This window comes from Habropoda laboriosa, unplaced genomic scaffold, assembly GCF_001263275.1.
Source record: "Habropoda laboriosa isolate 0110345459 unplaced genomic scaffold, ASM126327v1 scaffold136, whole genome shotgun sequence".
Classification (NCBI taxonomy): Eukaryota; Metazoa; Arthropoda; class Insecta; order Hymenoptera; family Apidae; genus Habropoda; species Habropoda laboriosa.
Window position 1 is genome coordinate 523,803 of NW_017100245.1, and position 15,859 is coordinate 539,661.

General features: G+C 34.5%; 2 protein-coding genes across 2 annotated transcripts in view; both read left to right on the top strand.

The window, feature by feature from the left end:
* LOC108572145 overlaps positions 1-5,907 on the top strand; it is a 15,562-nt gene extending 9,655 nt beyond the window's left edge. Inside the window, exon 3 of the mRNA XM_017934338.1 lies at positions 5,423-5,907. Coding sequence (XP_017789827.1) covers positions 5,423-5,661 — 239 coding nt within the window. The 3' untranslated portion in view covers positions 5,662-5,907. The remainder of the gene's footprint in view (positions 1-5,422) is intronic.
* A 1,984-nt stretch (positions 5,908-7,891) lies between these two features.
* Positions 7,892-14,689, top strand: LOC108572138. The gene is made up of 3 exons (XM_017934332.1): positions 7,892-8,104; positions 9,043-9,201; positions 13,389-14,689. Exons 1-3 carry the CDS (start codon positions 8,047-8,049, stop codon positions 13,628-13,630), a joined length of 459 nt encoding a protein of 152 aa, XP_017789821.1. The 5' UTR covers positions 7,892-8,046; the 3' UTR covers positions 13,631-14,689.
* The last annotated feature ends 1,170 nt before the right edge of the window (positions 14,690-15,859 follow it).

Consider the following 15,859-nt stretch of genomic DNA (forward strand, 5'->3'; position numbering starts at 1 on the left):
GCCGTCATTCCGACGTTTGTATAAATTTTTGAAAAAACTGCAATTAGTCGGAATCGCGAAGAAAATAGGGAAGGTCGTTTTTATAACTTTTTTATCTGAGCTCGTAAGGAAAATTTAAAAGAACACGTTTTGTAGATCTATGTGAATTATACAGATGATGAAAATTTCATCGAAATCAGTTAACGTTGCTGTGAGCTACAAACGGTTAAAGATTGTGAAAATCGCAGTATCACGACTTTCCGCGTAAAACTAATAAATCTGCAGATTCTTACATCTTTCCATGCCTGTCGCTTGTTTCTCAATCCACCGATTTCGATGAAATTTTCAGCACGTGTATAATTGACATTGATCTACAAAACGTATTTTTTTTTTTTCATGAATAACAAATAAGTCGTTTAATAACTGTGTTCGATACTTTTATTCGTTATCTGAAAAGAATAAAGTGTTTTATTATTTAAGAAAAAACTTACCCATTCATCCACGAATGAACCTGCTTCGACGGAAGTGGGTCGTTGACACTGGGTCAGTGTGTCAATCCCGACCTTTTCAGGTAATCCGAAACAGCTGATGTTACGGTCGGGCCGTACGGTAGCCCGTCCCTGAGCGCTGGCTCTACGGACGCTGTGATTAGCCAGTGTTTTTCGTTAATAACTCGAAAACGAAGCTTCAAACTACATTTTGGATAAGGAAAAAATTGTTCAGGGTCACTCCAGCAACCCCTCATTTCCGGGTGGTCCCAGAGTTATGGGACACCCTGTATATGCATTTCTTCGTTTACTGCAGGAAGGAGTAGCGTGCGACTTGCGTCGTATCTTATGCGACGTAATCAATGTCATACTGTTGAGTATGCTCTCGAGCAATTAATCTTGCCTTGTGTTTTTCTATTTTTCCATCTTGATTCACTTTAGTTTTGAACACTTATCTATTTGTTAAAACTTCCTTGTTATTTGGTCTTGGCACGAGAATCCAGGTCCTGTTTTCTTTCAGAGTTTTATATTCTTCATAATTGTGGTTAGTCATACCTCTTTATCTTTTCAATTTATAATTTTACAAACCGACATGGAGTCTGATAATTCAACATTTCCAACGTGATCAATTTTTCTCGGTCTTCCTATTGGACCAGTTCTTGTTAGTAATTTTGGACGACCTCAGCCTCGACATGGTTCTAGACTTCTTTCTTCAACTCTGTTTAGATGTGGATCTTTTTTTCCGAAATCTTCAGATCTTTCATGCTCGTTTTCTTCAAATATTTCGCGAACAGGATTTGGTATTGGAAAGATTTCTTTCGGCGGTTCTTCGTCAAGCACAACTTTCTCGAAAAATTTCGTCTTTGTCTCATACGTCCAATTTTTCCACAATTGAAACATTTACTTGAGAATTTATGCAGGTTTCATCCTGCATTGTTGTCTTCTGAGTTCGCTTTCACCTGTTTCTCACGATTAACATTTCCCTTTTGTTAACAACGCATCACTTTTATTTCCACATTCGTTAAGTTTTTCGTTGCGATAATTCTGTCTCTGTCATTCAAGCAACGGCAACGTTGCGGTGTCGCATCGTCTCCCGACTTACAATTAATACGCTAAAGTTTTCATATTCGGTCGGTAAAGAAGATAGCAACATTATGGACAGAAAATCGTCTGGAAGTTTTATTCCTGCTTCTTTAAGTTGCTCGGCTTTAGTGGCGATCTCACTTACATATTGCGTCATCGATATGTTTTGTCTCTTCCATCCTCAGCAATTGCTCATATTATGCTGCTTTCCTTACTAGTCCACGCAATTCAAAAACCTCTTTGAGTACATTTCACGCTTCCTTTAACGTTTTGCCTTTTTTGACGCGATTGAGCTGGCCATGCGTGACACTTAGATTTAGCAAAGCATACGCTGTCGAATCTTTTTTTATTCATTCTTGTACATTTTCATTCGGTACTGATTCGTTACAGTCAACGCATTACCACAGACCGTTGTACACAAGAATACTTCATTTGCACTTTCTACAATTCGTAATTGTCTTCGTTCAGTCTTTCAATATTTCTGCGACCACATGTACCGACAATATTTTTCTTTTTTTGTACAACACTTTTGCTTGCGCAATGGCACGTCATACCCGCGCCCATAACCTGTCAGCTTTAATAAATATGTTTATTGTTAATATGAATAACTGAAACCACGCACACGCGATGGACACTTGCATTGTATCGACAAAAAAAACGATAATACAACGCAGTGTGACGTCATGCGTATCGATGCCATCTAACGAGTGTCGATTGCATACCATCATAGGGTATACTTATACATTATCGATATACGCATTTAATTCTTCAACAGTGATTTTCCCTTAAAATTATAACGATATATAGGGTGTTTCATAATATGTAGGACTCACTTCAGGAGTGGACAGGGGACACAAAAACAATGAAATAAGTTCATAAAAACGTATGTTCTATTTGACCTTGCTTCAAAATTGTCACTTTTGTGTTTCAATAATTCGCGAGAGTTTATCATTATAATATAAGAGATTTTTATAATTTAGATCAATATTTCCAAGAAACCTTTAAATTTGATAAAAAAGAAAACGTAGGTGCCTTCTCGTTCCACAATTTTTTCCTATTTCTTTTGGTAAGACTGTTTATGTCATCTGTATAGAATTTCCTTGAATTTTTATTCAAATATTTTTCGCCCTCAACACGAACTTATGGGGTGACCTAACATTTTCTTATATCATGGGTTAATAAAAAATATTCGAATCGAGCATACAGTTTAATAACTAGTAAGTCGAGGAAAAGACTGCCGATGTGATATGATTTATGTAGTTATCAGTTGCGAGTTGACTGGTGTTGGTTTGTATCGAAAAGTCATTTCTTACGAGATTTACAGTAATTTTTGTAATTGGGTGCTTTTTGTCTCAGTGATTTCTAAGATGGTACATAAGTACTCACTGAAGTTTAGTCTCAGTTCTTGGCGAAGAATAAAATCATCCCCTTTGTTAGTCAACAAGCTCTTCCTCATCTGGCTTGGCCTTTACTGTGACTTTTTATTATTTAAAAATCTAAAGAGTTGGTTGAAATAGCAATTTTTTTGAAGTATTAAAGATATAAAAAAAAATTCAAAGGCTTATTTGCTTGTGAATGCAATTCTCGAAATGCTTCCAGTAGTATAAATGGTGGCGAGTTATTTTTTCAGATGATTATTCCGAAGGAAATCACTTTAATTTACAATACTTAACTTCTTATGTCGTCTATATGACCTTTGCTGACCTTGAAGGACTTAAATAGTGTTACAGTGTTATAGGTCATGGAAATGGTCTTCAAAATGGCTATCATATACAAATAAATAAAATACAGCATTTCACTAAAAAAAAAGAATTGACCTTTTCATCTCGTTAACCATTTGCAAGGAAATAAAACTATCGTTATTATACACTGACATCCATAAAACTATACATCTTTTGTAGGAAACATTTTTACGAAATTTTAATTACAACGTAAACATTTCATGTGATAAAGTTAGGTGGTACACCCTGTATAACAAAACAGTGTTACAAAACAATTTGTTTTATAACCTTATTGTACAACATGCTTTTACAACTTGTTATAAGATTATACCTTTTGGTATGGTAGTAACAAGACTGTAACGAGGTTGTGTAACATTTTGCATCTCATTATTAATAATGGCGTCAAACGATAAATGGTAAATGTTTTATAACCGCATCTGATTGGCTTGGACCAACTGGCAACATCTCGTATAGCAATGTTTTGTAACTTTCTTTAATCGTTATCAACACTTGGCGGATAACATATCGTTGCTTGTTGATATTGACATAACTCAAAAAATGTAAATTTTGCAGCAAAAGCAGTTTAAAACTTGCATTTGACTGATAGTTGAATACTAATCGTACAATATGATCTACTCTGTGGCATGATATTAACGAAGTTAGGAATGTACCGTTTTAGGTGATAAAAATACTGTATCTGTGGAATCTATTTGTGCAAAAAAAATGAAAATTGACATTTCTTGAGTTATGCCAACCAGCGATATAACTTGCTATATAACACGAAACTGATATTTAACATAATGTTACATGAGCCACTCAGAAGTGAAAATGATTAACTCCACTTTTTGTCAAAGCATATGCTTGGTGCTTAATTTTTTTATAAGTAAAACAAATTTAATAAATTTTATTTTATGGAGTTAGTCACTTTGGCTCTTTCTCTAACAAGTTTTATAATTTTGCTGCATAACGTGTTGCATGGACGCGGCTTAAGCTTTCTTTTTTATACAATTATCGTTTGCTGGTTTCGTTTAGCGGTCAATTAGACAATTAACAGAAAATAAGTACTTTGATTTTAACATGTTAACAAATATCACGTTTATTGGCTTAAATATTTATTATTCAATAATATACATCTGTAAATACGCATCGTATTAAAGTGTTCTGTACCTACTTGAAACTATTAAATTAATTAAGTAATTTATCTGCGCTTATGGCAATCATCCGGCTGATAATGAAAGGAAGGAAGTGAGTGGCACTAGTGGAGTCAGAACCGTCGCGTCGTACAAAAAGAACGCCCAAATCATTCATCCGACTAATGGCACGATACTGTTCCAAAGTATACATCACTATTTGGCATTGATAGTGGCATAACTCAGAACATGTCAATTTTGATCTTTTTGCCCAGATAGATTCCATAGATACGGTATTTTTATCATCCGAAACGGTACATTTCTAACTTCGTTAGTTTCACACCAGAGAGTAGATCAGATTATACGGTCAGTATTCAACTATTAGTCCAATGCAAATTTCAAACTGGTTTTCCCGTAAAATTTACATTTTTCGAGTTATGTCACTACCAATGTCAAGCAGCGACATGTTAATTTTTTGCAAGTTTCATTAAAATTACATTCGTTCCTAACTAGTAGATGTACACTACCGGCTAAATGTTTGGAATCACTGTGCATTGCAAGTTGCAGCAAAATTCTCAAAAAAATAGTTAGCATTTATAATAATTTTTCAACGAATTTTTTATCATTCAAATCAATTGAAATGAGGTAAAGTGCCATTGATCTCCACAACATCAATTTCAAATCAATAAAGAATTAGTAGCGGATTCAGTATTGATGTAAATTGGCAGGTGATTCCAAATTTTTGGCCGGTAGTGTATGTACGCGCTATATTTTGGTTCACTTCGTTGAAAAAGCACGTTTGACATATAAACGTGTAAATATCATGAAATATTAATACTGAAAAAAAAAATTTGACTTACAGTTAGATAATTACAGATCAACGTTTAAATTCTTTGTTTTTCTCCCGAGATAACTTACATTTCATTAATTTTAATTACACTCATAGGCTTGGGTTTTTGTAATTATAACGTTACCTTGAAACTGGTGAGGCTATGAAACAACTATTTCCTTAATGATGCAGATGGGGACGTGCTGGTGACGGTACGAGGTTGCGTGCCGTCACGCAAAATCGATGGATACTGCCAACCCAAGGAATATTTTCCAGGGTCCAGCATCACGTGTTCCTTTTGCAAACACTACGCATGCAATGGTCAAACGTCTACTTATGCGCCCACGTTGAAAATTTTAGGCTTCCTTTTAATTTTGGTTAGTATACCGATGTACGCATTCGCAGTAAGATTCACCGTGTATTTTACGTAGATATTAACTTCTATTATCTGTGAGATATTGGTCACTCCGTTAATTACCTTCATTGGAATTACCTAAATTGAACTTAAATTGAAAAACGTACGGCCGGAGTGTGACTTTGTTAGAAATTTCATAAAGTGTAATTAACGAATTACAATTTTAGTAAAAGAAACGTGCATGTGCTTTAAAATACACCACAGAGGGGAACATGAATGAGAGGAAAGCTGTTTAGAATAAGTTTTAACGTTACACTCACGAGCTATGTAATAATAAGGATAAGTAATGTTTATTGATAACGATGCAATAAAGTAGCGTGATATAAGAAGAGAGGGACATTGCGTAAACCAAAGAAAACATGTAATTAATTATGAATTACCTTATCACAGTTTATTCGAAGCATTTATTAATGCTAATATAGAATAAATTTATAAAGGTTGTAACAAATATTGCGAGGTGTTTAATGTCAAAAGCATATTTGAATCTCCTCGTTTCACAAGGACCTTTCTTAGTTTTCGCATCGTACACACGTTTGGTTCGTAAAAGGGAAGACGATGACGTCGATTGGCCGGAAAAGGCTGTTGACTTTCAAGTCAGAAATTAAATGGCTTTATGAATGAACAGGGAGACACGGTCTGCTCGATGCAACCTTTGTATCAATAGTGGTAAGTTCTAACTAATACCTATCAAACTGTGTATGTATGGATACGGATGCACATATATTTACGTATACACGCATATAGCCAAAGAGAAGGGGTCAAATGCTCGAGTCAATTCGGTAATGTCTTGCGGGGTTAAATGGTCTCCTGACCTCTGACAAGCCTTTCTTAACGAGTCGGCAAGCTCACTTTGCAATCCTATCTTTAGTTATCTGTAACCAATTCGAATGTTTATAAGAGCGCGATGAAGTACAGTCACGTTATTCTGAAAATGGCTGAATTTATCGCTGACATGCAGATTTCCGGTTAAAACGAAGTAAGCGCTGAATTTTTCAGATTGTTACAGCGCGATTATAATTTCCAAATATGTTTGAAAGTTTAGTTTAACGTGCCGTGCGTTATTCTTCCTTGCATTTAGTTGCTCGCGATGGTTAACGACGGATTACAGATTTAACTCTCGAAAAATACTGCATCGTGTAAAAAACATAAAAATAGAGTGGAATTTGAGAATTTTATAAGAAATACGCATAGTACATTACTAATGGTCGCTGATTCAATTATCTTTTTGTTTGGTGCAGAAATGAATTCTTTCCGACTGTGTTCACATAATTCATTCAAAGCCACCGAGTTTCTATCGCGATGTTATTCGCAAGCTGCCAGAAAAAATGGCGAAGGATCGTCGACAATGATGGAAATTATTTCGATGATTGAGGTTTTTATTCTTTTTAAATCAAATTTTAATTATACCCAAAAGTCTCTATAACGCCATGTGACTTGGAGGTTACGTATCATGTATCTATATCTCGTTTTATCTATATTTATTATTACATTATTATCCCCTTCATGAACAATGCAACTGCTATACGTTAAAGAAACTAGCCGGTTTCTTTATAATAATTGTTAGTTCTTGCACCTACCATGAAAATGTAAAACCGTAATTGGCCTCGTAACTTTTCTTTTCATGAACGAAGAAAACTCAGGTTACACAGGGTTAACGCGATCGTTTAAACGATATTGAAACAATTATTTCCATCCCGTTCAAGTCCACTACTTCTCTAAGTCAATAGAGGCAGAAAAAGTGGAATAACAATCAATAATCGCGACAAAAGTTAACGCCGATTTTCGGTTCCCTTCGATTCAATTTGCCCAATGAAAATTTCACAAAAATCTACGAATTTTAAACAAATAGGTAATCCAGTTTCCAGCATAAACCACCGAAAGACCCCGGAGAACATTCAGCGGGTTCGTAATTATCCTAATGAGTTGAATGAGTGCTTCGAGCAATGCTGTTCTCTCTCCCTCTGTCTTTATTGAGCTGTAATTACTGTTTCGCCTGTTGTGTTCTGTTAAAAGGCTTCTTCGGTTGTTTGCTTCTGACTCCTACTTCCTTGCAGTTGCATTGTTCACGGAGGAGTAACAGAGTTATTACGTACGATACATTATTGGGCTGGTCCATGGTAACCGGTTCCCTCGAGAAGAGCGGCGAAACTGGAAGAAGGGAGGGAGCAAGGGAGAAGGAGGCTCTGTGTGTATGCTGTCGGCAAAAAGGGGGTGTTGTCTCCTCAGTAACGTAGCGGACACGTTGCACAAAGCTGTCAGTTTCTCTCTGTCTATTTCTGGATCCACATGGTATCACTCTTCACGTATTAAACGCACGTACCACTTGTGATCTGTTCCGACTAACGAACTTTCTCATTTCATCCAATCGAAAAGTATTGAGATTGTAAAGTGACCGTTCAACATGTCTGGATTAGCATGGATCTTGGTCGTTTTCGGTCTGGTTGCGTTTGCCCAAACAGGTGAGTAGATCGACGCGTAGAAGTTCAGAAAATCTTTCCTAAAGTAATGTGTAGAACGTTGATGTGTTTACCGCACTGTTTTCTCGGTGACGATGCACACCGGTGTAAGAAGAGTCTCGACGTAAAGAATTTATGAATAGGACGTGAAGGTTGAGTTTCCTGAGAGGAATTGGGGAAAAAGTAAAAAACTGTAATTAAGCAATAAATTTAAACCGTTGTACTGTAGCAGAATATTTCGAGAATAGAAGACAAATATGTTACATTTTTATCGCAGGAAAAAATTAAATGTTAGAAAGGAATTTGATCGCATATTTAAAAAATCAAATAATTCAGAGGTGGAAATTATACGTTTGTTTTTAAACAATAACGATAATTAATTACGCAATCGTTGGTAATTAAAACATGCATGAAAAGTCATTACTGTGTAATTATGTAATTTATTCGTGAAACTTGTTCTGAAACAGTTATTCCTGTTTTCTCGTTTCTGTTACTTATGCTTGCTATAATTGTTCTTGTTTTCCTGGTATGAACTGGCTCATTGCTATGGCCTCGTAGGATGCACTAGCCTATCTATTGTTAAGAATACTTTATTTGCTATATTTCACAGTGTAATATAGATTATAGATACAATAGAAGCTCTAGAATTCGGCCATTTTTATGCACTTCATCATGTGTTGCAACGGAATGAGAAACGAGAAATTGTTAAAACACTCCGTAACATTATAAAAGTAATTCATTTAAATGTTTCGTCATTACTACAGCAAGCGATAAAGAAAAAATGTTAAAATGTTTTGAACTCGTACGTTTAATTTAATATCTCATAGATAACATTAAATTAGCTCTTTATGGACAAATTTAACATTACGAAATATGCTGCGAAAATGATAGAATTTGCTGTATTTAACGCATTCATTAATACATATTTCATAATGTGATAGGTTCAGCTCTACAATGTTGGGATTGTGCTTCCAACACGAACACTCTGTGCGGTGATCCACTGAATATCACGCAACACCAAGTTACCTTCCACACAAAACTTTGCGAAGCTGGTTCTTACGAAACGTCGAAACATATATGCCGGAAAATTGTGAAAAGAGGTAAATAATTTAGAAGATCATTTATTTTTATTAACAGTTAATCAATGAATCACAAGGGTATCATCAGCGTATTATCGGACAAATTAGTTTTTATTTTATAAATATTAACGAATTAATTATATTAAATTATATGAGGCTTATTTAATGCTCTGGTTAATCAGGCAAATTTGTTTTCATTTATTTTACTATAGCTGATGTCAAAGTAAGATGTACGTTTCCTCGTAGCTCCTTTCACATTATTTTGTTCTATATTATTTAGATAATAACATTTTGCTGTATAAATTCATCTGTCTAAGCGAGATCTTGAATTTTTGTACAAAATTGAAATCCATTATGATACATATTTTTGCATATTTAAGGGAGCAAAGATAAGTACAGTAAATTCTCCACAAGTGTCAGTCCGCAAGGAACCTAAACCTGACACTTGTAGAGTCAGGGACTACGTTTTCGCGCCTCGCGTCCGCCTTTGTAGTTTGCCGAACGTAGACAAGGACAGCGAGTAAAAGATAAGGATGAAACGTGAGTCGAGGCAACCAAGCGATTTAAATACCAACTTTTTTAATTTTACGTTTTTTTATCCCGAAATTTTTCTTAACATATTGATGAGATTTTTCTGATGAAAACTACATCAAACACGACATAATTTGAACAACATGTCACGCCAGACAGTGAACGTGTTAATAAGTAAGTATTGTTCAAATTATATCGTGTCAATTATATCGAGAATTTACTTTTACATTTTATAAGTGTGCAATTACATGCAAATATTTAATAAATGTGTCAAATAAAAGTAAGCAAGTCTATTGCGATATAAATGATAATATTATTTGTATTAAAAGCTCAACACCGCCAGAATAGAATTTATACCGTTATAAATATATTTTTCTACAATTCGTGTTAGATTTAATAAGATTTTCACAGCTAACTTGCATTATTTAGGGAGTTTTGTACACAGTTGTGTCATAAATTTCATACAAAAGGTATTTTAATCTCTTGGAAGAAGTGTAGCCATTGCTTAAAGGTATTTCCGTTGAAATCGGATATACATAAACCTCCAATAATATCGTAATAAATCTACTTTACTAGGATGATCATGCCTTGAGGTTTCTTAGTCAGCTATAAATGTAACGATATATTACTCAATTAGAAGTGATGTTCTCACATGCGATGACGTACACTTAAACGTCTCGTGGAATTAGAGGAACAGCGTAACCGGGTGACCATAGTCTTCGAATTGATTTGCGTGGACATGCCGTGTTGCACCCGTGAGTCACGACACGTGCTCCTTCGTTATAATTGCGATAATTGTGTTATCAAGGTCGAAACCACACCCGTGTTGAAGAAAAATCACACGTAGATTCATGAATATTGAGGTTAATCGCATTAATATGACTGGAATCTCAAGATTAATGGCAGCCAAGTGTACATGCGATAACAGAAAAATCGCCAGAGTTTGCATAATTCTGTAAATGATCATATTTCGACGTAAATATCCGTGCTTTATCACTCAGCTTTGTCACTGCGCAACAATATTTTCCGTACAAGTGGTTCTCGTTATTCGAAAAATAAAATACGTTTAAAAATACTAAAAGTGTTCCTGTAATGTTATCAGCAACACTGAATTATTTAAAAATAATATCCATAAATGTAAACGTTAACTAATTACATTTATTTAGATGATATTTTGTTTAATTTTTTTTTTTTTAAGAATTTAACAATTATTTGACTTTTAATGTTGTCCGAAACTGTTCTCTTGCTCAGTTATATTTACCTTTTATTGCAAACGAAACGAAAGAGTTTTCGATTCCAATCTTGGTTAACTGTAACTACTTCCGGAAATTCTCAGTACATTTTGAATCACGGACATTGCGCAACCTGTTGCGCTAGATCGCTCAAACAATACTCCATTCCAAAACAAACGCAAAAGGAAAAAACCGCACGCGACATACTTACTTGGTTGTACATGTGAACCGGAAATTCTGAGTACACATACTATGCCTGTTCCATACGTGTTCTGTTATGTAGCATAGAAATTTCGCAAAATTGGCCATAATTTGTTTTAATGCCACGTATTCATCACGTACTAGTACCATTTCGTGAATTCGTATTATAAGATAAATACATGCACCATAGGTATCACTTATTGCACGGTCTACTGTACTTTAAATACGATAAAAGAATATAAAATGTGTGTTCTAGATACAATATTCTTATTTAATTTCGATTATGTCATTAACGAAATCTAAATTTTATAAATACACTACCGGCCAAAAGTTTGGAATCACCTTTCATCAGTACTGAATCTGCTACTAATTTTTCACAGACTTGATATTGATATTGTCGAGATAAATAGCAATTTATCTCATATCGATTCTTAAAGCTGAAATTCTTAAAGCTGCTGACTTTTTTCTGGCAATTTTTGTGTAACTTGCAATGCACAGTGATTCCAAACTTTTGGCCGGTAGTGTGTATCAATTTTTAGGATAATCTCATTTCTAGCACAATGATATAATCAAAATGTTGAGACACAAAGTACACCGAAGGGTTAATTTAAAAGTTTCGTGCGTAATTGAATTGGTAATTAGTTCTATCTTGTGCAAATATTAGTTAAACCAACCTGTAATCGAACGCAATTTCTTTAAAAAACTGTGTAATATATTTAGCCGAAATAATTTTCACATGATTCTACGTACTTTTCTAAACGATCCACCAATTTTTCCAGATTTATAAAAATTATCAGTTCGAAAATTAAAGAATTATTTTTCTCAAGGCTAGAAAGGCGGGTATTGCAAAATTCTACTGCATGAAGTTTTTGCATAGATATTTTCGGCACTCAAAATCTTAATTGTCATTTAGTAGGATTTATTTCCATTTGTTTACACTCCATCTATTTTCCGACAGTGTATTTCTGTTGGCATTATAGACTCAGGATGTACAAGGTGACAATAAATAAGCGTTGAATATATATATTGATTAAAGATTTGCATATGCTTGTATCGTATGGAACAAAAATCACGTAAATATTAGAAACAATTTACCATTGAATTTATAACGGTAAAACTTTTGCTTAAGTAGTTTCACAATATCAAACATTGTCATTCACGTTAATCGGTTTAACTTTCAAATCAAATTTTTTTTTAAACAAATTTTATACATGCATTATGTTGCGCGAGTGGATAATACTTGTCAGTAGCGTTTCCACTAAATCTTCATTATTTGTCCCGTAGATCATTCGGTTCTGTTCTTTCGAGCCTACCTCGAATAATATGGAAGGGTCGAGGGTGGAGGGTCGACATACAACAAAATTGTATGTACTATATATTTAAGTTTAATCGACTATTTATCAATTAAATAATTAAACTTAAATATATGTACAATATTACATTATCAAAATGTTTTTTATGATTTTATTGCACGATTTATAAACACTTGTGGCGACCAGCTGTAGTACAGAAGCAAGCAATTGCCGCGCGGACGACCAACACGGTTTATGACGGGCACGCTAGAAAAGCTATTTTTGAGAAAACCGTTTTAGTCTGTTTAACGTTTAGTAAATCTAACAATGCATGTTTTCGTAGAAACTTTCATCAACGGTCTCAATAGCAATTTGCCAGGTCATAAACCAAGGGTTGCCGAAAGGTCCGCGTACGGGCCCAGAGGCCCAGGCCTCAAGTACCAAATGCGCTACAGCGGACAATACGCCCCCACCATAATTCGCCGCGGTCCTGGAAAAAGCGCGCCAAGGGCGTAAAGGACTAGCGGCGGGTTAAAGACAAAATTCCTGATTGGTCACAACCAACAAGTTGCGGGTAACCAATCAGGAAAAAGAAGAGGGTGAGAAAGAAGCTCGCGAGGTGACTTGGAGAGTCAGAGTCAGTGAAGCAGACAGTCATTAAGCAATAATCAAACTGTACACCTCGTGAGCCAGTAAAATGATAAAGACAAAAGGAACTTACTGTGTGGGTACTAAGTAACCCAGATCACGCACTATCCTCCTATCATTAAAACCAAAACCTACACACCCGTCGATCCTAAAAAAAAAAATGCAATTTTTTAATATTATTATCAAATCACCTAGAGTAATACGAAACCTCGGTTAAACTGGACCCGAATAACCGAGACTCCACTCTATTTGAAATAAACGAAATAATTGGGCTGCGAATTGATAGGTGCAACGTTTCTTTCAGACAACGGCGAACGAGTAGTAATTCGTCAATGTTCTACTCCAAACGTGGACGAAGCAGACATCGTGGATGGTCCGTGCAGCGCCACGGCGATGTCAGGTCGGAGCGTAATCGAGTCCTGCCATATTTGTAGCACAGACCTCTGCAATTCCGCGACGAGTGTATCGGTTATGCAACCGCTTTTCGTCACCGCGCTGGCCATTGTTGGCTATTGTTTCCTTCCGTCGAAACACAGCGTCCTTTAACGCGGCAAAACTCTAACGCGAGCATTTTTATTCTGAATTAACGATCATCCGATTTAAACACCATTGCGAATAAATGTTCAGACACGATTAGTATGTATTTAGCAAATAAATTTTACCGTCTTCTTTTTTTGCTAGTTCCTTCAAATAACCGTCTACTAGTTAATTTTAAGCTGCCGTTTTGAAAAGACAAAGCAGTTTCAAGTTTTGTTACCGCAATATTGCGCTGTATTAGAGCGATTTTACATGTTCGGGAGAAGCTCGTTAATTGTATTATAGTTAGAGATACCTCGTTAGTTGTGTACTAATTAGAACGGTCGACACACGTGTATTGCAATAATTGCGTAACCGTACTGAAAGCTTTACTTAATCCGATCGTGCATCCAACGATGTACGATATTTTCGTAAAAAACAGAAAAACTCTTATTTTTGTACAATGTATGTATATAGATTTAACATGTGTGACGTGGTTATGTAATAAAGAATTCTTATCTCGACTTAGTTTGCAATTATAAAAATTGCGGCTCGTCGCGTTCTCGCTAAGGCTTTCACGCTACCATATGTCAAATTCCTTAAACAATCGAATAATCGACGTGCGTTTAATATTTGCACGTTACTGTAGATAAACATTCTCTTGCGTCTTAACACACTATCTCCGTCTAAATTTCTTCTTTGTTAGATTCTTAAATTTCGTATTAGTTATAACAAAACTTTAGGATTTTTAGGGGAAAAAAATATGGAAAATGTAGCTTATCAGGTATCCGTCCAATGTATAGAATAATGCAGAGCTTTTTAGCAAACATTTTATTATTTTTCATTTCCTAAATATTGATGTTCTGTCAAATTTTGAAATTAGGTTTACAATTAGCTTTAATCGTGGACAAATTCGAATCTGTAAAGTGATTAAATCTTTGCTTGAACTTTCGGTTGTACATTTGCTTTGTATTTATCGTAAGGTATTTTCATTAATTTGTCCATTTTTCAACTGTAACCTTAGCAACAGCATAACGAATTGTATTTTTTAACGGCGCATTATTTTACTCTCCCATAAGAGGTAACAGAACGTGCTTTATAACAATTTATATTATAAAATTAACAGTATTATTTAAGCAGAAAATTTCCATTAAATATGTTATTTCCTCGAATATATTATTATATAATAAAAACTCAAATGTGCTAAATAACGTTTATTCATTAGTATACATTTATTAACTCAATACATGAAAATAATGTGATAAGATAGAGGCTAAATTGTTTAAAATTTTGGGAATATCAAATGTATGCACGAAATGTCTAATCGTTGACTAAAAGTTGATTATTTCTATCATTTCTAGGATAAACTAAATTTTATATTTGAAAGGTATATCAAATATTACATATGTATTTATTAAATAATTGTTCTGATGAATTGTTGAGTTAAATGATTTTATACTGATCATGCTATTAATCAATTATACTTTCAGTACTAACGAATACTAAAAGTTTAAACGAACTACGCTAGTATAGACAATTATTATCAAGTAACTCTTGCATACATATACTTTGTTTATTCATTCAAAAGCACTTCTGAGACAACATTTTTCAAATGACTAAAATAACAAATTTTTTATTATAAGTTAGTCTATAATACGTATTAGAAAATTTGATGAACAGGTAGAAAACCGCGTGGCCAAACTACACAAGTGTACGTTCTACTTCGGAGTTTTGGATATACAGGATGTTACTTAAGACTAGAACCTGGAATATCTTCGAAACTGTCTATTATACCGAAAAATATTTCAGACAACATTTGAATGGCGTCAATAGGGACATAATTGGATGTACACCTATCCCCCGATTTACACGGTACATGTTTTACACGGTTTTCAAAAATTAACTGTTGAAAACAAAAATTTATGCTGCGCACATATTTGTAGTCATTTTTTAGTACCGTTCGTTTATTAACACTGGCATTAAACCTAAAAAAGAAAATTCCTTCTTTTTGTACATAAAAAGCATTCATATTACAACATAAAGTTTGGCGCTAACGCGGATCTTTCTGATACTTTTTGTTTTTCATTTGTATTTTCCTTTTATTTTACATTGCAATAAATGAATTTAATAAAATAACCGACTAAATTATTGGCAGTTTTTTCTCGATTTACACGGTTTTTCATACAAAAAGCCATGATTTCGATTTACACGGTACATATTCTGAAAAAACCGATCTTCCGTGTAAATCGGGGGATAGGT